At 44.1% G+C, this 22478-nt stretch overlaps 2 protein-coding genes across 2 annotated transcripts in view; both read left to right on the top strand.

The window, feature by feature from the left end:
• Nucleotides 1–21157, top strand: part of LOC139005263 (maestro heat-like repeat-containing protein family member 1) — a 42415-nt gene extending 21258 nt beyond the window's left edge. The window contains exons 14-26 of the mRNA XM_070407559.1: nucleotides 236–385; nucleotides 1460–1614; nucleotides 1869–2001; nucleotides 2638–2822; nucleotides 3632–3769; nucleotides 3992–4109; nucleotides 4765–4905; nucleotides 5232–5405; nucleotides 10823–10981; nucleotides 11562–11684; nucleotides 12762–12867; nucleotides 14592–14657; nucleotides 20571–21157. Of these exons, the coding sequence (XP_070263660.1) occupies nucleotides 236–385; nucleotides 1460–1614; nucleotides 1869–2001; nucleotides 2638–2822; nucleotides 3632–3769; nucleotides 3992–4109; nucleotides 4765–4905; nucleotides 5232–5405; nucleotides 10823–10981; nucleotides 11562–11684; nucleotides 12762–12867; nucleotides 14592–14657; nucleotides 20571–20842 (1920 nt within the window). The 3' untranslated portion in view covers nucleotides 20843–21157. The remainder of the gene's footprint in view (nucleotides 1–235; nucleotides 386–1459; nucleotides 1615–1868; nucleotides 2002–2637; nucleotides 2823–3631; nucleotides 3770–3991; nucleotides 4110–4764; nucleotides 4906–5231; nucleotides 5406–10822; nucleotides 10982–11561; nucleotides 11685–12761; nucleotides 12868–14591; nucleotides 14658–20570) is intronic.
• Nucleotides 1–22478, top strand: part of LOC139006820 (maestro heat-like repeat-containing protein family member 1) — a 229751-nt gene that overhangs the window by 77114 nt on the left and 130159 nt on the right. The window lies entirely within an intron of this gene.

Below are 22478 nucleotides of genomic sequence, written 5' to 3'. Positions count from 1 at the left end.
TGACCTCTGAGCCCCACATTGCACTTGAGACCACTGTTTCCTCCCTTCCATCCCCAGGACTCTGTCCCCAGGAAAGGGTCTTCTAGGAGTTAGGGAGATAGCACAAACCTAGGACAGAAGTACAGAAGCTCCCAAGAGAAGCCCTCCCTCACCAGGAGGAATGGCACAGGCTGTCTCAGGCAGGGGGAGCCCTGCATCCAGACTCATCGCACCATGTGATCCCACCCTGTTGCAGGCCTTTGCAGAGTACTTCACCCAGAGCCAGCTCACCAACCTGGTGCTGACAGCCATGGAGGAGCTGACGGGCAGCAGGGCTAAGGTGTCTCTGGCTGCAGCCCAGTTGATGAGCGCTGTCATGAAAAAGCGGGGCTCAGATTTGATAAAGGTAGTGTGGTGCTGGGTGGGAGCTCTACCCTGAATGTCAGGGGTACTGGCTCATGTCCTGGCTCTGTTACCAAGCAGCCAAAGGGCTGTAGCCAAGGCCCTCTCCTCAGCTGGCTTTAATTCATTCACTTCTAAAATGTAGGCTTGCACTACATTTCCTCTGTGGTCACACTGAGCTCTGACATTTGTAATCCTGAGCTTGTAACTGCAGTGCCTCCTATCTGGGCGGCCGATTCCTCAGTAATGACAGCCATGTGCAGGGGTGTAGGCATTGTTGGGGGACTCAGCCCGACCCCCTGGGAGCTTAGACCTATGTGAAGGGGTAAGGGTATGGATTGGAAACAAGGAAGCTCACAGAATGACTGACCTATGTATAAATGTTCTTTTAAGCTAGCATAAATATGGGAAGGACTAGCATTTAGAAATCTGTTCCTCACTTCACTAAGAAAAAACAACTTCAAAATCGGGTCACATAGGGCAAGTCTCTGAGTGGCCACCATCCTCTTTATATGTGTCATGGGCTGTCCACCCCCTTCTCTCTATGAATCCCCAGACACCTGTTGCCTCCACTCATTTATGTGACTGGCGTGGCCTAGGTACCAGAAATGGAAGGGCACCATGACAGTCCTTGAGATATTACAATGAAATGGACTTCCCAGAGGTCCATAGTTTAGAGCTCTGAGCACCAGATGATAACCCTGTGGTCTTTCCACATCCAGTGCCACTGTCCCTGCAGTTTCAGGGCTGGAAGTTGACCTTAGCTGGGAGGGAAAGGCCTGAGTGCCTCCAGGGCTTTGGCTTTCTTTCTGGAAGGTCTTCTGTCTCCTGAGGAATCTCAGACCACCTCGCTTTATGTGGGGGTTCTGGGCAGGCATTTGCTCTAGCGGGCCTTGGCCCGAGCTCCCTTTTGTGGGCCCTGCTGCTCTGGCCTTTGGCACCCCGGAACTCTGCCTTGAGAAGAGAGTCAGTGACAGGATTGCAACTAGGCCCCTTGCGTTTGAGGACTCAGTAGAGCGGGAGGAGGAAGGAAGGAAGTCAAGAAGGACTGACGGGGTTTTCTGGCTCTCCCCTGCAGGTTGAGGAAATTGTGGTGGGCATCCTGGAACGGCTCAAATTGCAGCTGGAGCCCAACACAAAGGAGGAGACCCTTCGGGCCCTGTGCTTGCTGGCAGGCAACTGCACCCACAGCGTTGTGCCCCTGCTGCTCAACAGGCCCCTCCCTTGGGATAGGTACCTCTCCCACACCCAGGAGCACACTCCATCCCAGTAAACCCTCCCCTGCTCCAACCCAAGCCCATGTTAAAAATCACTGCACAAGGATGCTTTCTTCTTGATGCCAATCAAACTTCATGTTCTTTGGCCAAGTCCTCTTGGGCTTCACTCCCACTAGAACCTGAGAACTGGCCCTTCATAGGCTCAAGACCAGATTGGTACTAGAATATGATTACCAGGGCCCATGACATAGCTGTCTCTGGCTCCTGCAGAACCATTTTGGCCCCGTGGAGGTTGTTCGGCAACCAGCGAAAGACCACAATCAACGTCCTGCAGCTGCTGATAGGCATTCTGGAAAACCACTCCACAGAGGGCACGACGGAGAAAGCCCTAGAGCCCGAGGAGGTCAGCTTGGAGAGGGCGGGTGGGGGGCGGAGGACTTATGTCCGGGACTTACGTGCAGATTAAAGGGCACCTGCTGGGTGCGGTCAGTTGTTAGGGAGCAGTGAAGAGGAGACTGTTAACACTGGACTCACAAATACTGCACATACGGTTAGGACTTGAACTTTGTACGTCCAAGAGCTGCATGATGTAGAAAGTGCAGGAATCAATCCCATTTCATAGACAAGGAAACTGATGTTCAGTGTTAATCACCTTTTTCTATCTCCTGATTTTGGGTCTGGCACCCATATTTCTGGGTGCCTGGCCAGGAGCATGCGGTGCTAGGCGCAGAGGATGAAGTTTGGTTGTCTGAAATGGGGTGGCCCAATTTATTTTCTGCTGAAAAATTAGAGTTGGTTCCCTTTTTGTTTTTAATATTTGGGAATAAAGAGAGAGCAGATTACATGTGTATGGCCCCTCATTTCCCCAGGGATGAGCTGTGGGCTTTCAGTCTTTGAGTGCTTCTTAGAAACCTCAGTCAGAGTGCACTGTGACCTTTGGGCACTGACAGGGAGGGGCAGTGTGTGGGATTGTGGGACCATTTATATCTTTACCAGACCTAGTCAATTCTGTTTCCTCCTTTCCATGTGTCTTCCCCAGGCGGCGTTTGCCTTGTGTGAGATGCTATCCGGGACTCTGTGCCGGGAGGCCATCCTGGAACTCTACCCCCGGCTATTGCTGGCTGTGCTATGTCATCTCTTCTGGGTGATTGAGCAAAAGACCCCCAAGAATGTGCTGGTCTACAGGAAGCATGGGGGCTCAGGCAAGACCTTTGACCCCACTAGGTAAGCCTAACCCTGGTGTGATGGAGGAATGAGACTAGTCAACTCCAGAGGGTCTTGGACAACTGGATGCCAATCCCCTAGGGAAGCTGAAGAAGAGACTGACAGCAGCACAGAGCTAGAATGTTGGTGTGGGTGCCCCAACATATGTGCTGGAATGTCCCCACATATTTTCATGTTTCTCATTACCCTTTTCCTTGCATGTACTCTTATGCTTCACCCAGAGGTTCACATCTCTGTTCATGACTCGGCACATGAAAGATTCAGTTCTCTCCATGCAGCTGTGGCCATTTGAATCTGGATCACCTCTGGCTTAGCTTTTTCACTAACTGCGCCATCTCGTGCAAATCACTACTGCAGTTTAGGGTGTTGAACTCCTAAATAAGTGGTTGTCATTCCTTTTTAAATACCCACAGGGTATTCTATTCAAGTGAAATCTTACAGTGAAAAAATAAAGAAAACCAGTAACCAGAGACATTCTGGTTAGGTGGGTGTGGAGGTAAAGAAGTATCCTAACCCTGCTACACTATGGAGAGCTGAATTTGAGCTGTGGCACTAGCACATCTCTATAGTCTCTTTTACAAGACTCTCTGGTTGGATGAGCACCAAGGCTGAAGGGGTGAGCAGACACAATTGGAGATGGGTTTCAGAGAGCCATGTGTTTTCATCAGCTGGAAAGCAGGATCCAGCTAGCCACCAGATTAGAGAACTGTCTCCTGGCTTGCTAAGACAAGGATGCAAACTAGGGCATAACACCTTGTCCATCCTTCTGTTCCTTTATTTTCACAAACCTCGTGACGATTGGCCTTCAGTTGTGCCCTGGAGGTGGTGAAGCTTGTGTTGTTCGCAGCCGCATATGATGGAGTGGTGGTCTATGCAGATGAGCATAAGTGCTGGGATCATCTGTCCTCCTCTAAATTTTACTACAGAGGGATCATGGACCTGACAAGGTGGGACCATTTCCCCAGCATGCCCAATACCACTCAAGCCCCTAATCCCAATTTTCCAGGGTCCAGCACTCAAATACAGCAGCCTTTAACCCTCCCGTGCTCATCTCCCAGACCTCAGCCTTCACATTTTCCCTGTTCTGTGCATACTGTTCCCTTGCCACCTCCCCTCCACCACTGCCCACTCCCCACCCAGCAACTCTTGGCTTCCTCTGCCCCACCCAGTGGCATTGTGAAGAACTGTGAAGCAGTCATGCTGCACCGAATTCTGAACCTTGCCAAGACCTTCCTTGACAGTGGAGATAATCATCGGAAGACCTTGGCCAGGGCCGTCTATGCACAGGTGAAAGCCTGGAGGGAGGACCACAGCCCTAGCCATTCATTCCCTGTAGCTGAGGAACATTGAACAGAAATGTTAAATAACTTGCCCCAGAAAGTGGAAAGAATAGAGAGTGCGGTTTGCTTCCGTGCCACTTCAGAGCCTGGTTAAAAAGAGGCAGGGGAAGCCTGGGGAGGAGATCAGCAGCAATAGTTTTCCCAGAATGATTTTAGGATCCCAGGATCTGGCCCAAAATGCTAAGGTTATCAGTGCTGTCCACCATTGCCTTATACCAGTGATGGCGAACCTTTTGAGCTCGGAGTGTCAGCATTTTGAAAAACCCTAACTTAACTCTGGTGCCGGGTCACATATAGAAATTTTTTCATATTTGCAACTGTAGTAAAACAAATATTTATATTTCTGATATTTATTTTATATACTTAAATGCCATTTAACAAAGAAAAAATCAACCAAAAAAATGAGTTTGCGTGTCACCTCTGACACGCGTGTCATAGGTTCGCCATCACTGCCTTAGCCTCTAGCCCATGTGCACAGATCTACTACTGCTCTCAACTGGTCACAGTTCTTACCTGAGTATGGGGCCTGCGGGGAGCTAGGGAAGCACCAGGTACCCATGACCTTTTCTCCATCCATGGTTATAGTAACCTTGTTTCCACAGCTCCTCTGGCATCGATCAGTGGCTCAGGCTCTGGGACAAGACTTTGTGGGCAATCTAGTCAAGTGGACCAAGGAGCCCAACCTCATCATGAAAGAAATTGGACTCCGTGGAATCAGTAACCTGGCACTGCATCCAAGTCAAGTAAAAGTGGGGGGCCCAATGGGAATCAAATGTTAGTCTCTGAACCACTTAATTTATTTCCCTTGGGGTCTCTTAATTACCCAGAGCTTAGTAAATTTCCAACCCCTCATCCCAGGGCAGTACAACATCCAGTTTACAGACTTACATAGCCTGGCCATCTGGCCTCCCAAACACCCTGAGCACCAGCCTTCCACTTCCTCTGCACATCCAGCCCCTAGATTCCCTAGGTCTGTTTCTTTTAGGCACCACCTGTTTTCTCAAAACCCTGTCCCTAAAGTGTTGCATGATGCCCACATGGAAAGTGATCTCTGCCTTCTTTCAAACAGTCAGAGTCTGTCAAGAGCCTGTTTCCATCCTTGCGAGACTTCCTGAAGAGTGAGGCACGGGTCACAGTTCAGGCAGTGAAGGCCCTACGGAACATCATCTACCATGCGCATGGAGAAGAGGTCAAGGCGATGTTCTGCAGCATCTCCAAGCATCTGCGTCCACTCATCAATGATGTATGGGTCTAAGTCCCTAGGATTAGTTGGGAACAGTATGGGCTGGGGCTGAAGGTGAACCCTGGAAGCTGAATTAAGGGTGCTGGGGCGGGGCTATGGGAATTGGTGGAAGGCTAAAATCACTGAGGGGCAGAAAAAAGGAGACTTGGCTACTTGAAGCAGTGCATTAGACAGGTGCAAAATTCATTCCCTATTACATACAGATGAAGAACTCACCCACTTACTCTCTTACCACAAATTTCCTGAAGGAGCCACTGAAGGGGGAAATGTGACATACTGATGTAAAATTGGTTCTGACTCCAACGATCTTCTCCTGCAAACTTAAAGAGTGGGGGAAGAACTCATTACTTTTACCCTCCTTCTAAACAGCGCAGGGACCCTAGAATGCTAGGAACCTTGTTACAAAACCCAAAGGCTCAGAAATCTGAACTACCCAGGCCAGTAACAGCCCACTCCATGTCTCAGCCTCTTTACAGATCACAGACATTTTGAGTTGAAGGGACTTCACATCAGAGATGTATGCTTACTTACAGTATTCCTGTTCTGGCATCTATCAATTTTTAATATTTGAACCTTGGATTTGAATTATTTTTGTATCAGCCTCATAATCTTGAAGAGCCTGGACACTCACTCCATGATTCATCTATTTTTCAGTTACTTTTAAAACCCAACATGTATATTTGACTTGATAAAGCCTAAAAATAATCTTTACCCTTCATCCAAACAATATAAGAACCTTAGAAGCTTGATTACACTGCCCCCGTTTTATTAATTAATATTTTGTAGTAGTTTAGTTTCACATTCTTTGAAAATCCCCAAATGTGGTCTTTAACATAATCACCACCATTGCTGTTATGTTATACAGTCAATATTCATTGAGATTTTTCTCATATGTTGCTTACACATTTCTTCATTTACCTTTCCTTCTTATAGCTCTCTCCTCCCTTCTAGATTCATTTTTGTCTTTTTCTTTGTGTCTTTTTTTTCTCATTATTAATGTATTTTTTTTTATTGCTTAAAGTATTAGAAAGGGTATTACATATGTGTCCTTTTCCCCCCCGCCCTTGACAATCCCCTGGCCTCCGCTACCCCCCAGTGTCTATGTCCATTGCTTATGCTTATATGCATGCATACAAGTCCTTTGGTTGATCTCTTACCACACTCCCTCCTGCCCCCCAACTCTCCCCGGCCTTCCCGCTGCAGTTTGACAATTTGTTTGAGGCAGCTCTGCCTCTGTATCATTGTTCAAAAGTTTATAATTGTCTCTATTATCCATGAATGTGTGAGATCATGTGGTATTTTTCCTTCATTGACTGGCTTATTTCACTTAGCATAATGCTCTCCAGTTCCATCCATGCTGTTGCAAATGGTAAGAGTTTCTTCTTTTTTACAGCAGCATAGTATTCCATCGTGTAGATGTATCACTGTTTTCTAATCCATTCATCTACTGATGGGCACTTAGGCTGTTTCCAGATCTTAGCTATGGTGAATTGTGCTGCTATGAACATAGGGGTGCATATATCCTTTCTAATTGGTGTTTCTGGTTTCTTGGGTTATATTCCTAGAAGTGGGATCACAGGGTCAAATGGGAGTTCCATTTCTAGTTTTTTGAGGAAACTCCATACTGTCTTCCATAGTGGCTGCACCAGTCTGCATTCCCACCAGCAGTGCACGAGTGTTCCTTTTTCTCCACATCCTCTCCAGCACTTGTCGTTTGTTGATTTGTTGATGATAGCCAGTCTGACAGGTGTGAGATGGTACCTCATTGTTGTTTTGATTTGTATCTCTCGGATGATTAGTGACTTTGAGCATGTTTTCATATGTCTCTTGGCTTTCTGACTGTCCTCTTTTGAAAGGTGTCTATTTAGGTCCTTTGCCCATTTTTTGATTGGATTGTTTATCTTCCTTTTGTTAAGTTGTATGAGTTCCCTATAAATTTTGGAGATTAGGCCCTTATCAGATATGACACTGGCAAATATGTTTTCCCACCCAGTGGGTTTTCTTGTTGTTTTGTTGATGGTTTCTTTTGCTGTGCAGAAGCTTTTTATTTTGATGTAGTCCCATTTGTTCATTTTCTCTTTAGTTTCAAGTGCCCTAGGGGCTGTATCAGTGAAGAAATTGCTTTGGCATATGTCTGAGATTTTGTTGCCTTTGGATTCCTCTAGAATTTTTATGGTTTCCTGTCGTACATTTAAGTCCTTTATCCATTTTGAGTTTATTTTTGTATATGGTGTAAGTTGGTGGTCTAGTTTCATTTTCGTGTATATCTGTCCAATTTTCCCAGCACCATTTATTGAAGAGACTATCCTGGCTCCATTGTATGTTCTTGCCTCCTTATTCAAATATTAATTGAGCATGCTGGATAAAATACCCTAGGATGAAGATGAACAACAACAAGAATTCTCTCATATTCTCTCTCTCTCTCTCTCTCTCTCTCTCTCTCTCTCTCTCTCTCTTCCTCTCTCTCCTCTTTTCATGCTCTGTTTGGCTATTCTGTGCTGCCTTATCTTCCATATTGCAAATTCAATCCTTTGCTTCATTTAGTCTATAGTTGGTTCCTCCTAGTGTATTCTGTATTTTTCAGTGGTTCTTTTTTATAGTTTCTGTGTCCTATTACTTTCTTTTCTTGTTTCCACTGAGTTCATCCATTCTTCCCTGGGTTTATTGAGCATCCTTTTAACCATTGTTTTGAACTCTGTATTTGGTAGATTGCTTGCCTTCATTGTTTTTAGTTCCTTTTCTGGGGATTTCTCTCTTATTTTATTTGGGGCATGTTTCCTTGTATTCTCATGTTGGCTACCTCTCTGTATTTGTTTCATTGTATTAGGTAGATGTGCTATGTCTCCCAATCTTGGTATTTATTTCGTAGATGTCCTGTGGGGCTTTGTAGTGCTGTCTCCCTGATCACTAGAGCAAGGTGTTCTGGGAGTGTGTTATGTGATCCTTCCTGTTGTAGTTGAGTCTTTTAAAAAAAGATTTTTAAATTTATTTTTGGAGAGAGAAGGGAGAAAGAGAGAGAAACATCAGTATGTGAGCAACATTGATCAGCTGCCTCCTGCACGCACCCCTAAAGGGATTGAGCCCACAATCTGGGCATGTGCCCTGGCCAAGAATTGAACTGGCAATCTTTCAGTTCTCAGGAAGACACCCAACCTACTGAAGCCCACAAGCCAGGGCTGTAGTTCAGCCTTATTGCTGTTGGTGCATCCATGTGTAGGGTTAACCTTCAGGCTGGCTGACTGTGAGGATTGAACCTGACCTCACTGTATGAGTTGCTGGGCAGGGACTAACCCCATGAAGTAGAATTCACCCCAGCAGGGACTGGTATCTGCTAAAATCTTCCGATCGATGTGCCACTGGTGGGGCTAATTGGGTTGTGCTGTAATGTGGTCTGAAGCCTGCCACCAGGTTCTGAGGCCTCTTGGGAGGGACTCTGGTGCTGGTGAATATCAGATGCTGCCTGTGGCTGGCCCTGGGCTACCTGTTAGGATCTACAAACGATCCACATTTTGTGGCAGCCGCTGAAGGATAAGGGTGCATATGGGAGGAGCCAGAGTGCATGCCATGTCTGGCCTCCATCAGCACCAAACCCATGGGAGGGGTCAGCAAAAGTCCCAAGGCACTCCAAGATATGCCTTTGCCTGCTGGCTTCCTGTTAGGCCCAATCACTGGAATTGCCTCTGGCAATATGCAAATTAAGTAGATTCTCATGTTGGGGCCAGTGGTATTCACCAGGTTGATACATATACAAACTTCAAGCCAGTACTGCTTCTGAGGCCACTCAGCAAATGTGTCATGGTACACCAAAGCCAGCTGCCAGCTGCCACCTGCATGGGGCCTGCAGACATTTGTGGTGGGGTAGGTTCTGAGGGAGTCATCAGGGTGAGGCCAGCAGAGTTCATAGGGCTAAAGCAGACCAATAGTTGGTCATGTGGATAGAGAGCTTTGCACAGCAATGGTGGCTCCAGTCAGCATGTGAGGGGGAAAATGACCCTCACCCTAAAGCCACAGAACTTAGTCTCTGACATCCCGTTTGTCTGCCTACACATCCTAAAGATCCCTCCAAGAAAGTCTGCACTGCCAGCTCAGGCTGGCTGGTGGGAGCTTGGCAGGGCAGGGATACAGGTATTTGGGAGGGAGTACTAATGCATTCCACCACTTTGATGCCCCGTGGAGGGGAATGCTCAACCCAAGAAATATGGTATCTATGGACTGTGGTGGGGGAGGTATTCAACACAAGGACCCTGCTGGCTGTCCCTTTAGCACTCTGTGAAGCCACACATCCCAGTCTCTCCCTGTATGACTCAGTCTGCTCTGAGCTACCTTCCCTCCGCTGGAGCCCATGGTGAGTGGCTGGAAATGACATTTTCTGCACTGACTTTTTAAGAGGGCTCCTGGATTTCTGGCCGACTCCCTTCTCTCCCTAGTAGATGGAATCTCTGATGACTTTCACAGCCAGGAATTAGGTGGGTTTCTCTTCCTTTTGTGATGCTCCAGACTGGGGAGCCTGTGTTGGGTTGAGCCCGTTGCTCCTGACAGTGGACTTTGTAGGTGAAATATCTCTCCAAATTCTCTACTGCTGCACATGTGGGGCCACCTCTTTTTGAGCCTCAGTCCATCCTACCAGTCTCCATGTGGCTTCTTCTATAAACGCTTGGTCATAAGACTTCTGTTCAGCTGGACTTCTATTGGTAACTTAGGTTGATTGTTCTGAAATTTAGTTGTACTTCTGGCTTGATCCTGGGAGGAGGTGAGTGTAACTTCCACCTACTCCACCACTGTATTGGATCCTGTTTTTTGGTGTGTTTTTTTAATTTAAATGCTAACATTGAATGATCCCTCTGTTTAGACATGTGCTTTGTGCAAAAAATAATTCAACTTGTTAAAATATCTGTTTTCTGTATCCTACCAATTCAGGAACTGTCTTGTCCCATCATGTCTGCTATTTAGTAAGTCCCTAGCTCATTATAGGTGCTTAAAAATATTTGTATACTTAAAATAGACTATACTCTTGAAAGTGTATAAAGTTTAGCTGTTTGTGATCCTTGCTAATTAACACAAGCTAATATAGATTTAAACAATTACAGCATAACTAGGACAATTAATTTTTTTTAAAATTTCGCATTCTTGAGCTAAATCCCCAGAAGAGAATAAAGTGATAGGTTGTAGACATGATCCAGGGCAACACTGAAATTATAATCTTAGTTTCCCTGGCACAGTGCCATAACTCTAGGAGGCTTATTAGCTCTAGGGGGCTAAAGGGATTTGCTCAGATCCACAAATCATGTTGCCTTTTTAGTATGTAAATGCAGTGTCCTATGGACATGAAAAATGAAATGTGTGTGTATGAAAGCCAAGCGAGGCAGGGTCAGAGGGAAACCATAGCCTCCTCATCTCCGTTTTGCTCTTCATGGCAGGAGAGGGACCAGGTGAGGATCACAGCCGTCTCTGCCCTTAGGCACATGCTACATAGAGTCAACAAATTCAAGCCAGGATATGCCATCAAGAAACATCTGTACAGTTTTTTAGTCCCGCTGCTGCTTAGCTTAGAGGACAACAACACCAAGGTGGTCAAGGTACGGGTGACCTCTTGTCCTGCCAACCTCAGCCTGACATAACCCCTTTCTGCTAGAGCACGGCCCCTTCCCTTTAGTCCTCTTTCATGAGCCTAGTCTGGTATCTGCATTCACTCTACACCAGTGGTTCTCAACCTTCTGGCTGTTTAAATACAGCTCCTCATGTTGTGACCCAAACCATAAAATTATTTTCGTTGCTGCTACATAGCTATAATGTTGCTACTGTTATGAATCCTAATGTAAATATCTGATATGCAGGATGTTCGTAGGTGACCCCTGTGAAATGGTTGTTCAACAGCCAAAGGGGTAGTGACCCACAGGTTGAGAACCACTGCTCTACACCTCTTTGGTATCATTTTCTGGGCTGAATCTGAGCACTTTTACCCTCTACTGGGTGCCATCAGTCTTAGACTGATATGGTACTCCTCCCTGAAGTTATGTACATATTTTCACATGATCAAGGCCCCTGATCCCAGCTACTAATCCCAACCAAACCCCTTGTGGACTAGTTTCATGGTCTGGCCTGGCTCTCCAGAATTATAGGAGGTAGACTTAGGATTTCCTTGTGTCCATCCCATAGGCCTGTGGAGCAGCCCTGACTGAGTGGACGAATGTGATTGGCTGGTCATCCTTCACACAGATGTTTCAGCATACCACCCTCAGTGATCACATGCAGGTGTTGGAAGAAACATGCAACCATTTGGTGAGCGAGAGTCTCTGAGGAAGCCGGTTGCATTATACATGCTATGGACTCACTGGCAGGCTTGGTGGGCAAAGAGGAGAGGGCTGACAGAGGATGTATTCTTTCCTTTCCTTGATTCTCATTCTTTCTTATCAGCAAACTCTGAGAACCCACATTTGGGATGCCAGTCCCTGGATCTCCATATTTGATCCTCTTAGCATCCCAAACTCTGCCTCAGAGGCTAGGGGCATCATGCAAGGTTAATAGATGCCAATGGGATAGAAGCCTTCTGGTTAGAGGAAGAGATATAGACAGGAGTCCTCAGGGCTTGAGATCAACAGTCATGGTGGTAACGGTCTGTAGCTTCAGGGACTTCAGTGAAGTCAAGAACAGGCCATAGAGCAGGAATCCTTGTTGAAAATTAAACATTTAAGGGCTACGCAAATAGGTTAGGAACTAAATGAGTAATTCTAATATTATGAATTTGAATGCCTTACATAGATAGAGCACTTTACCCTGTACACTTTAACATCCATTATCCCATTGGAGCCATTGGTAGGTTAGGCAGGTTTGATTTCAACACTTCAGATGAAAAAATTGAGGCCAGTGTCAGGGCCAGTATTCAAACATGGGTCTCCTGGCTCTACATCAGTTGTTTTCTCCCTTATCATGTTGGTACCAAGGAGCAAAATTATCTTTATGAACTTTCTGCTGAGGCTGCACTTTTGCTGGGGTCGAGGTATCTGAGTGTATAGGTTCAAATCGTTTAAGCCAGTGGTTCCCAAAATGGGCCCTACCGCCCCCGGTGGGCGCTGCAGCGATCCAGGGGGGTGGTGATGGCCACAGGTGCATTTGGGGGCGATGAGTAACTGCTATTAAAATTTAAAAAAATTAATTCCCAGGGGCTGAGTAATATTTTTTCTGGAAAGGGGGCGGTAGGCCAAATAAGCTTGGGAACCACTGGTTTAAGCTGACTGAAGACAGAAAATGCTGCTGCTTGTGGACAAGGTGATAGGGCCAAGACTGCAAGACTGTCTTCAGGCGAGTTCCCAGCAACCCCCCTCTCCTTGTCAGCATTACTCCTCTTTGCCTTCACAGGTGAATACATGCAAAATACAATTAGTGGGGGAGTTACTGTTTCAGAGCTTCAGCTTCCTGAAGAGCTCCGAGTCCTTCCTACGGACAGCTGCAGTCCATTTCATAGGTAAGGTGGTCCCTCCTGTCAATTCCTCCCTTCTCTCCAGCAGGAAAGCCCTCCTTGACCTTTCACTAAAGGGCAAAGCCAGAACCATGGCATGATGAAGTTGGTTACATCCTTTCCTAGCTCTGACCTGGTTTAGAGATGTTGTGCTGTCAGAATCCAAAATTTGTGTTAGAAAAGCCTGGGGAGGAGGAGTAAGCTATCTGCCTTTGTCCTGGCTCTGTGTGCATCTACCCACTTTGTCAGCATGCTGCTTTGTGAGGAAGAGAAATGTAGGCATTTGGAAGGAAAAAGCTGTTGCTTCAACTGGAACCCCATGGAATTCCCAAAATATTTTTTGTTTTAAACTATAACAGTATGTGTTTATGTTAGAAAGCATAACATATTCAGACTGGCTGAAAGAAGACAATGAGTAATGCCAGAACGTGCATCATTTGGATTTAACCACTACTAACACCATAGAATTATTTTTCTTAAAAACATGCTACACACACACACACAGCACTTTAAAAAATATGTTTTTAATTGATTTTAGAGAGAGTAGAAGGGAGAGAGAGAATCATTGATTGGCTGCTTCCTTCATTGTCCCTACTGGGGATTGAGCCCACAAGCCAGGTAGGTGCCTTGACTGGGAATTGAACCATAATCTCTTGGTTCCTGGATCGATGCTCAATCACTGACCCACTGGAGCAGAGCTATAGAACTTTCATTTATTTGATTATTGTAAATATTTTTATTGATTTTTTACAGAGAGGAAGGGAGGGGGATAGAGATTTAGAAACAAAACATCCATGAGAGAGAAACATTGATCAGCTGTCTCCTGCACACCCCCTACTGGGGATGTGCCCACAACCAAGGTACATGCCCTTGACCAGAATGGAACCTGGAAGCTTTCAGTCCCCAGACCAATGCTCTATCCACTGAGCCAAACCAGTTAGGGAAACTTTTAAAAAAGAAACTTTGGTACACAGCTCTATCACAAATACATGTATTACTTATTCATCAACATTATATTTAATGACTACATAATATTAATTTTATTGTATAGATGGATTTATGAAACCAGTCCTTATTTTTGAATATTGAGACTGTGTTATCTTTTGTTTTTATAGACAGGGACATAGTGGTAAAATCTCTGCATGTCATCATGATTATTTTGTTAAGATACATTGCTTAAAAGTAGAGTTGATGGACCCAAGGGTTATGCAGAATTTTAAGGATTTGGAACTGCCCTCTAAAAAGTTAGATTCATTTTCTCTCGTCACCAGTATGTATATGAGTATCCATTTCGCCAAACATTTGGCAACCCTAGGTAACATGTTTTTAAAATCATTACCAATTTGATAGGTGAAAACAAAGAAGCTTGTTGTTTTGGTTAATTTTTTTTCAATCAGCAGCTAGGTTATGTATTTTGTCTTGTTTATGGCCCATCCATATTTTATTTTTGCAAATTATTGCCTTGTGCCCCCCGTCCATCTTTCTGTTGGAGTAGGAGCCCCATGAAGTTTAACATCCTTGGCGCAGGCTCCACTTATCACCTGGGTCACAGCTGCTCGGAGGGCTGTTCTTTCACTAGGACACTGACATGTAGCCAGCCAGGCTTCTCTTACATACATTCCTTGCTAAAATCATTTTATAAATGTCCTTGTTCACTACCGAGCCTGGGGAAAGGGATGGCCCAAAGGCTCAGGAATTCTGGATGGACTTTACATCTGTTCTGTCTTTAGCATTAATCGCTAAGAAGATAAACCTGCATTCCATACATGAGGATGATGTGCAGCTGTTACGAAATGGTGAGTCTGGGCCTCGCACCTGGGTTCTGGGTTATATAAGGGGATGGTGCAAGATAGAAATTAGGAAGAGGCAATTCCTGACATACATGTGACATTATTTTAAAAGTTTACTCTTACCAGTATAAATTTATATCTAAAAGTTTAAGTGAAGAGAAGTAAGAGAAAGGCAACATTATTTATCATCATATCAGTTAGATAAAAACTCTGCTAACAACACGTTCTTGTGACTGCCCCTCTGTCCTGTGCTCTGGGCTGACCCTGCAGAGGTGTGTAAGGCAGACATGGTTCCTTTCCCCCCGAAGAACATGCAGTTTTGTGTTCCTTTTTACTGCCTTGAAATATTTTAAAATTAATTTATACTTATAGAGCCCTTGATATGTTAAAATTTAAGTTATTTCAATTTTTTGCTATTCAAACAATGCTACCATGAACATTCTTATATATGCCTCCTCATATACAAGTGTAATTCTTAGTCCAGACTAGATACTAAAAACTCGACTTTTATCATGCATGTTGAACTTAACCGAGTTTAAAGTACAACATTTTAATCTTCCCCACTATGTTGACATGAATTTCAATCACCGCCTTTCCCAATTACAGGCTTTTATTAACCAATATTTTAGTTCCGTTTGTAAAATCATAATTTATATGCTATGATTATTATTGTTATTTTATACAAACCATAGATTTACAGAGTGTTACATGCTCACCCTTTTTGTTTTGTTTTGTTTCTCTGACCATCCCTTAGGGGTCATTTTTCTCCATCCTTCTAGAAGTAACCTTTTAGAAGTTTCTTTAGTGCTGGTATCTTTTAAAAAAATCCTCACTGGAGGATATGTTCATTGCCTTCAGAGGGAGAGAAGGATTGGGAGGGAGGGAGGGAGGCAGGGAGAGAGAGAGAGAGAGAGAGAGAGAGAGAGAGAGAGAGAGAGAGAAACATTCATTGGTTGCTTCCCGTACATGCCCCGATAGGGGATGGAACCTGCAACCTTTTGGTGTAGGGAATGACACTCCAACCAACTGAGCCACCTGGCCAGGGCTAGTGCTGGTATCTTTTTTTTTTTTTACACACTTTTTATTAATTTTTTTTATTGATTAAGTTATTGCATATTAGTGCTGGTATCTTGATAATATACTGTCTTAGATTTTGTTTTGTTTGTATGAATTTCTCCTTGCCCTCATCCTTGTAAGATAGCTTTACTAGTTTTAAAATTCTACACCAACAATTAATTTCTCTCAGCATTTTTAAGACACTGTGCTATTATTTCCCGGCTTTCTTTGTTGCTAACTAGAAGCCTGCTAGTCTAGTTTTTTTTTCCTTTGTAGGTAATCTCTCCTTTTCCTGTGGCTATTTTAAGATATTTTAAAGTGTTATTTAAAAGTATAGAGAATCTATCTAATAAAGAGGAAATATGCTAATTGACCCTCATGCCATTGCAAAGATGGCAGTGTCCACAGCCAATAAACAGGGGATATGCTAATTGATTGCCCTGTGGGACCCACAGCCATAAGATGGTGGCACCCACAGCCATAAGATAGCAGTGCCCAGTCCCTTCAGCCCCGCCAGGGCGGCAGGCGCGCATCAAGGCTGAGCCTGCCCTTAGTGGGCATGGCTGCTCCACTTGCCTGCTTCCGGAGACCCCCAGTCCCCTCAGCGCCCCAGCTTCCCAGGTCCAGCCCGAGACTCAAATATCCAGGGCTAGCCGAAGCTTATGCTGCTGGCAGGGGCAGCAGCAGAGGTGTGATGGGGTGTTGCCTTCCCCTTATCGCCAGGTCACCTCCCACACCTGAGGGCTCCTGGACTGTGAGAGGAGCCCCCTCCAGTGCATGAATTTTCTTGCACTGGGCCTCTAGTAATATAGTAACAGGTACCCATAACCCAATTTCAAGACGTAGCAATTCATGGTCACCTTTTCTTTTTTAAAAGATATGTGGTTTGTTGTTGTTGTTTTTTATTTCAGAAAGAGGAAGGGAGAGGGAGAGAGAGAGAGGGAGATAGAAACATCAATGATGAGAATTATCAATCAGCTGCCTCCTGCACGCCCCCTACTGGGGATTGAGCTCACAACCAGGCATGTGCCCTGACCAGGAATCGAACAGTAACCCCCTGGTTCATGCGTCAATGCTGAACCACTGAGCCATGTTGGCCAGGTCTCCATTATTCATAATCTTACCAAAGACCTAAAAAAGAGGTAGGGAATGGAAGTTGGTAGTGTGGAGAAAGAGGAGCTGCTATTCCCAATGTCTATCAGAAGAGAAAGTTTTACCTCACCTTTCAAAACCCTTTGTTCCCTTCAGTTCCTGAAGAGCCACACCTATGTTTTATATAGGATGTACTTCTGCTGACTCCCTGCCATTGCTCTCTAGTAATTACATTTATTAAGTATTGAAAACCTACTGTATACTATGTACTATTCTAAGCATGAGATACTGCAGTGAACAAAACTGATAACCTATCCTTCATGCAGTTTACATTCTAGTCGGGAAGGGAGGAATACCCCCTCAACAAATACATAGATGTTACATAAGCACTGTGGAGGTCACTATCTCCATAAGGCAAGGGGTAAGAAGGGCCGGAGTGGGGCCCGGGTACCCCTCCGCAATGGGACATTTAAGCAGAGAGCCGGAGGAAATGAGGGAGTGAACCCTATGACTCTTTGAGGGATAAGCACTTGGCATGTTCAAGGAAGAACAAGAACATCAATGTGATGGCATGGAGTGAGCAAAAGGCAGGGCAGGAGGTGATGAGATCAGAGAACAGCAGTGGGGCCACGTTGATGCGGCCTTTAGCCATGGTAAAGATTTAGGGTTTCACCTGAGTGTAGGGTGCAGCATTGAACACAGTTCTTAACTCTGCTAATGGACACTGGGAAGAGTTTAGGTAGCTTGTGATCAATGGTGGGTGGTAGAATTCATTCCAGGAGCAAATGGAAAGGATTTTTGAATTACTTATTCTTCACTATTTTTCATACCACAGTTTCCTTCCTTGATGTAGAGACAAGATGAAGAGAATGCTTGCTTTTCTAGCTCCTGTTCCTATGTCTCAGCCCTTTTGTAGTTGAGAGTGTTATGTGTTTGTCTGAAAGTCCTGGCAGGAATGCCACAGGCTTGCTGTTCTGGTGTTGCAGATGCCTATCCTCAGGGGCTTTGCCCTCTGGTTTGAGCCCAGTTAGAGTTTCCTGGTGCCTGCTGTGAGGTAATATTTGAGGGATGCTGTTTGTGAGGTAGTGGTGGAATCCTGTCTCAGAGGAAATGCCTAGCAGACAACTGGACATAGACAAGTCCTTGTTGTATTTACAGCTCTTTGTCCAGAGAGTAAAATGGTAAATGACTTCTAAGGGTACTTTCTTCCACAAAGTCTGCATTACTCAGACCACTTTCAAATACTAGATCTCTTGATAATGAGCCATGTGAACTTGGGCCAGTTACTTTGCCTCTGTGCCTCAGTTTCTCCATTGGCATCATGAGGATAATAGTGCTGATCTTGAACATTGTTTTGATGATTGAACACAAAACATGGGGAGCACTGAGCTTTGCTGGGCACATAGATGTCCCACAAAACATCTGTGTTGAACTGACTCAGGCTTCTGGGCCAGGGGAGGGGTGGTATTGGGAGGGCAGGTAGGGAGTATATTTGTAACTAAGGGAGTATATTTGTTGCTTCCCAGAGAGAAGCCATGCTACTGCTAGCACATTAACCATCAGCTGGTAGCATCTGCCCTCTGAGGGCTTGACCCTGGCTTCAGTTCTGACTCTGACACTTTATATGCTGGCTGCCTTCTTTTAGGTTTTACAGTTGAGGCCTCTACTGTGTAGTAGATACCTATTCCAGCTACCATAGTTCAATTTCAGGGAAAGTATATACAGAATGGAAATCTTGGACTCCTAAGTCTATCAGAGAATTCAGCTTTCCTTCCTCTTCCCACCCAGCCTCCTAGAAAGATGCCCAAATACCTAGATAGGAGGAAATTTTTCCCAAGGAAAATACTTCTAATTACACTTCCACCCATATGTAGTTCTGAGCAAACCTGTGGTTGAGAAGTGGTTCTTTAAAGGATTGTATATTTTCTATATAGTGCAAGCCCAACTCTCCTTTTTTCTATTTTAAATGAGATCAACATGAAGCTGTAGACTTTGATGGGCCTGGTTGGCTTTTAGATTTGTTGAGCCCACATTCTTTCTGTCCCTTTTCTCCTTTGCAATACTAGTAAGTAATTTCCTGTCTCCATCCCTCTGTTCCCACTCAACTCTAAACTATGCACCCCTATTCTTTAACTGGACCACGTTGACAGCTCCTGATATCCTGTTCCTCTCTCTACACTACTTTCCATGCAGCAGCCAGGATCTCCTTGAAACATGTACACTGGATCATGGCACGCCTTTGCTTAAACCCCTTCAGTGGCTCTCCACTGCTCTTTGGGTCAAAGTTTGGTCCCTTACCCTGGGTCACAGGCCCTGAAAAGTCTGGCTTCTGACTTCTCTCCACCCCTAGCCTACATCATGTCCCCCTCACTAGAAGGGGCAACCATGCTGGCTATTTTCTGCAGGATGACGCGATGCCTACCTCCACTGAGATACTTTCTGTCCTTGATCTTCATGGGGCTGCCTAGGAGGCTGGCTCCCATTCTTTGCATCCCAGCTCAAATGTCACCTTCTCAGAGAGGCGTTCCCTGACTGGCCTATCTAAAGGGGTCCTTCCCAATTAGCTGTTCTCATCATCCTGTTAAATTTCCTTCTTTGCACTTAATTTATATTTTCTTTTTTCCTCCACTAGAATATTAAGTTCTATTTAAATAAATATCTATTTTTATTGATTTCAGAGAGGAAGGGGAAGGGAGAGGGAGGGAGAGATAAAAACATCAATGATGAGAATCATTGATTGGCTGCCTCCTGCACACCCCACACTGGGGATCGAGCCTGAAACCCGGGCAGGTGCCCTGACCAGGAATCGAACCGTGACCTCCAGGTTCATAAGTTGATGCTAAACTACTGAGCTGCACCGGCTGGGCTAGAATGTTCTCGACTGTGGGGAATCTGTCTTTCTTATTCACTACTATATCTCTAGGAAGTTGCATATGCCTCTTTCCCTTACACCCACTTGGTCAGAACTTAGTTATATGACCACACCTAGCTGCAAGGGAGGATAGGATATGTAGTCTTTGTTTATAGCACAGCGCATGATGATAGTACTGTAAATCTCAATTAAGAGTTGTTGATCATTGTTTATAATAGTGAAAAATGGAAAGCAGCCTTATTGTTCACTAATAAGGAATTGATCAAAGAAATTATGATAGAATCATGTGATTGGATATTAAGTTATATGGGGAAATATTTTATGGGGAGAAAAATGTAAATCCTATTTTTGTAAAACAAAGTGTCTATGTTAGATATTTAAGAAATTCTGCAAGGACAGGTATGAAAATATCATTTTTTTTTTGCGGGGTGAGTGCTTTTTCTTCCTTTCCTTTTTAAAAAACAATTTGTATTGTTTATAACAGTGAAAAATGGAAAGCGGCCTTATTGTTCACTAATAAGGTATTGATCAAAGAAATTATGATAGAATCATGTGATTGGATATTAAGTTATATGGGGAAATATTTTATGGGAAGAAAAATGTAAATCCTATTTTTGTAAAACAAAGTGTCTATGTTAGATATTTAAGAAATACTACAAGGACAGGTATGAAAATATCATATTTTTTTTGCGGGGTGAGTGCTTTTTCTTCCTTTCCTTTTTAAAAAACAATTTGTATTTAAACATTTTTTATAATAAAACAATAGCACTTTTACAATGACACAAAGTTATTCTAAATGAAGTTATATTATAATGTGACAAGTGGGTGGAAAACAATGGTGTTTGGGTAAACAGTTTTTGGAGCTTGAGAATCTGAGTTGACTTCCTTTCTGGTTTCAGCTCTTGAAAGTATGAAGAATGATCCTGTGGAATCTATCCAGATTCTGGTGACTACTCTTCTTCAAAATATTGAGGAATATGTTAATCCTGAGGACAGCTCTACTTCCATTATAAGTACTCGCTTCTTCCGATTATGTGGCAGGAAAGCCCGAAAAAGAAAGAGGCACCTATTTAAGATTGTCAGACGTGAAGGAGATAATGATACTGATCGGCCCAGGAATTGGCTCCTAGGCCCTCTAAATTTACTGTGGAACTGGTGCAAGGGAGGGTAAAAAATACTCGCCTTATAATAGGCAACTTAGAAAAGTCAGCACAGTCACAAGCACCAAAGTCTGAAAGTCCCCCTGAGGAAACTGAATTGATCCCAAAACAAGTTGCTCCTGAGTCACTGTGAACATTTAGAACTGGTGGCTCAAGCCTTTTCCAGTTGTCTATTCTGACGTCAGTGCTGGACTCTGCGTAGTCTCTCCCACCTTTTTTCCAACTGAATGGGCGACTTTGGTTTAACCCCAAATAGGTAGTTTTGATCTTAGAAGATATAGTATATTCCTTGTTCTCTATCTTCCCTAGGATATTGTTAGCTATCAGTATATACATTTTAAAATAAATGTTATTTTTTCATCCTAAACAAAATGGCTTCCATCCTAGTTTGGGGGGTTAGGGAATAAACCTGAGTGACAGCAACAGCTCTGGAAGCAGTTCCTTCTACCTTCAGGCAAAGTTTCAAGTGGCAAAAGGGAGGAGTAGGGTGGTAGAATCACAGGGCACCTAGTTTTCAATCTTTCCCTCACCTCTTCACAGGTTGCAGGAAATTCACATGCTTGACACATTTCCACGGGTGTATTCAGATTTCAGGTTAGAGCATAAAAGGCGGGCTGTGGTTTACATACAGTGGAGCAGCAATAACTCTAACTCTCACTCAGAAAGCACATCCAATAACCATGAAAGCACATACTGTTTACATAATTTTCAGTCCATTCTAATTTATTTATTTTTATTTTTTAAAAAATATATTTTATTGATTTTTTACAGAGAAGAAGGGAGAGGGATAGAGAGTCAGAAACATCGATGAGAGAGATCGATCAGCTGCCTCCTGCATGCCCCCCAGTGTGGATGTGCCCGCAACCCAGGTACATGGCCTTGACCAGAATCGAACCTGGGACCCCTGAGTCTGCAGGCTGACGCTGTATCCACTGTGCCAGACTGGTTCAGCTTTAATTTATTTTTTGAAATTATTCTAGAACTTAGATTTGAATCCTTGCTCCCTTTACCACAGACCAATTGTTAGTGACTAGTTTGCTACACTATTTCAGTTCTCCTTGTGCCTGATTTTTCATCCACAAAATGGTATTATAATACCTCCTGGGTGTTGTCCTCCAGTATCCATCCTTCCCTTCTTCCCTGTTTTGTTTTGTTATAAACTGTGCAGAACAAAGAATATGTATCCCATCCTCCCTTGCAGCTAGGTGTGGTCATATAACTAAGTTCTGACCAAGTGGGTGTAAGGGAAAGTGGAATATGCAACTTCCAAGAAGTGTTCTTAAAGGCAGGGGCACATCCACTGTTGTACCACCAGTCTTCCTGGTGACTAAATGTAAACATAGTTGGAACTAGGCATCTGCTTTGGACCATCAGGAGGAAGTGATATATTGGAAGTGATAGCAGAGCCAAAAGATAGACAGAACCTAGATCAGTTATGAGAAGAGATCTGTTTTCCATTATCGATAGCTTACCCTGAAGACTGTTTATCTGGGGGATGTGGTAGAGATAAAATTTTATCTATTTTAACCAATCTTGAGTTTTCTGTCACCATCAAGCCCAATTCTGATGGATTTACTTAATCTTTCCACATTGCTATGAGGATTAAAAGAGATCATTAATATAAAGAGCTTAGCAGTTTGTCTGGCA

The sequence above is a fragment of the Myotis yumanensis genome, unplaced genomic scaffold, assembly GCF_028538775.1.
Source record: "Myotis yumanensis isolate MYYU_CA2020_CCGP unplaced genomic scaffold, mMyoYum1.0.hap1 SCAF_3, whole genome shotgun sequence".
NCBI classification, from domain to species: Eukaryota; Metazoa; Chordata; class Mammalia; order Chiroptera; family Vespertilionidae; genus Myotis; species Myotis yumanensis.
The sequence above is the reverse complement of the archived record's forward strand: the minus strand, read 5'-3'. Positions and strand labels throughout refer to the sequence as shown.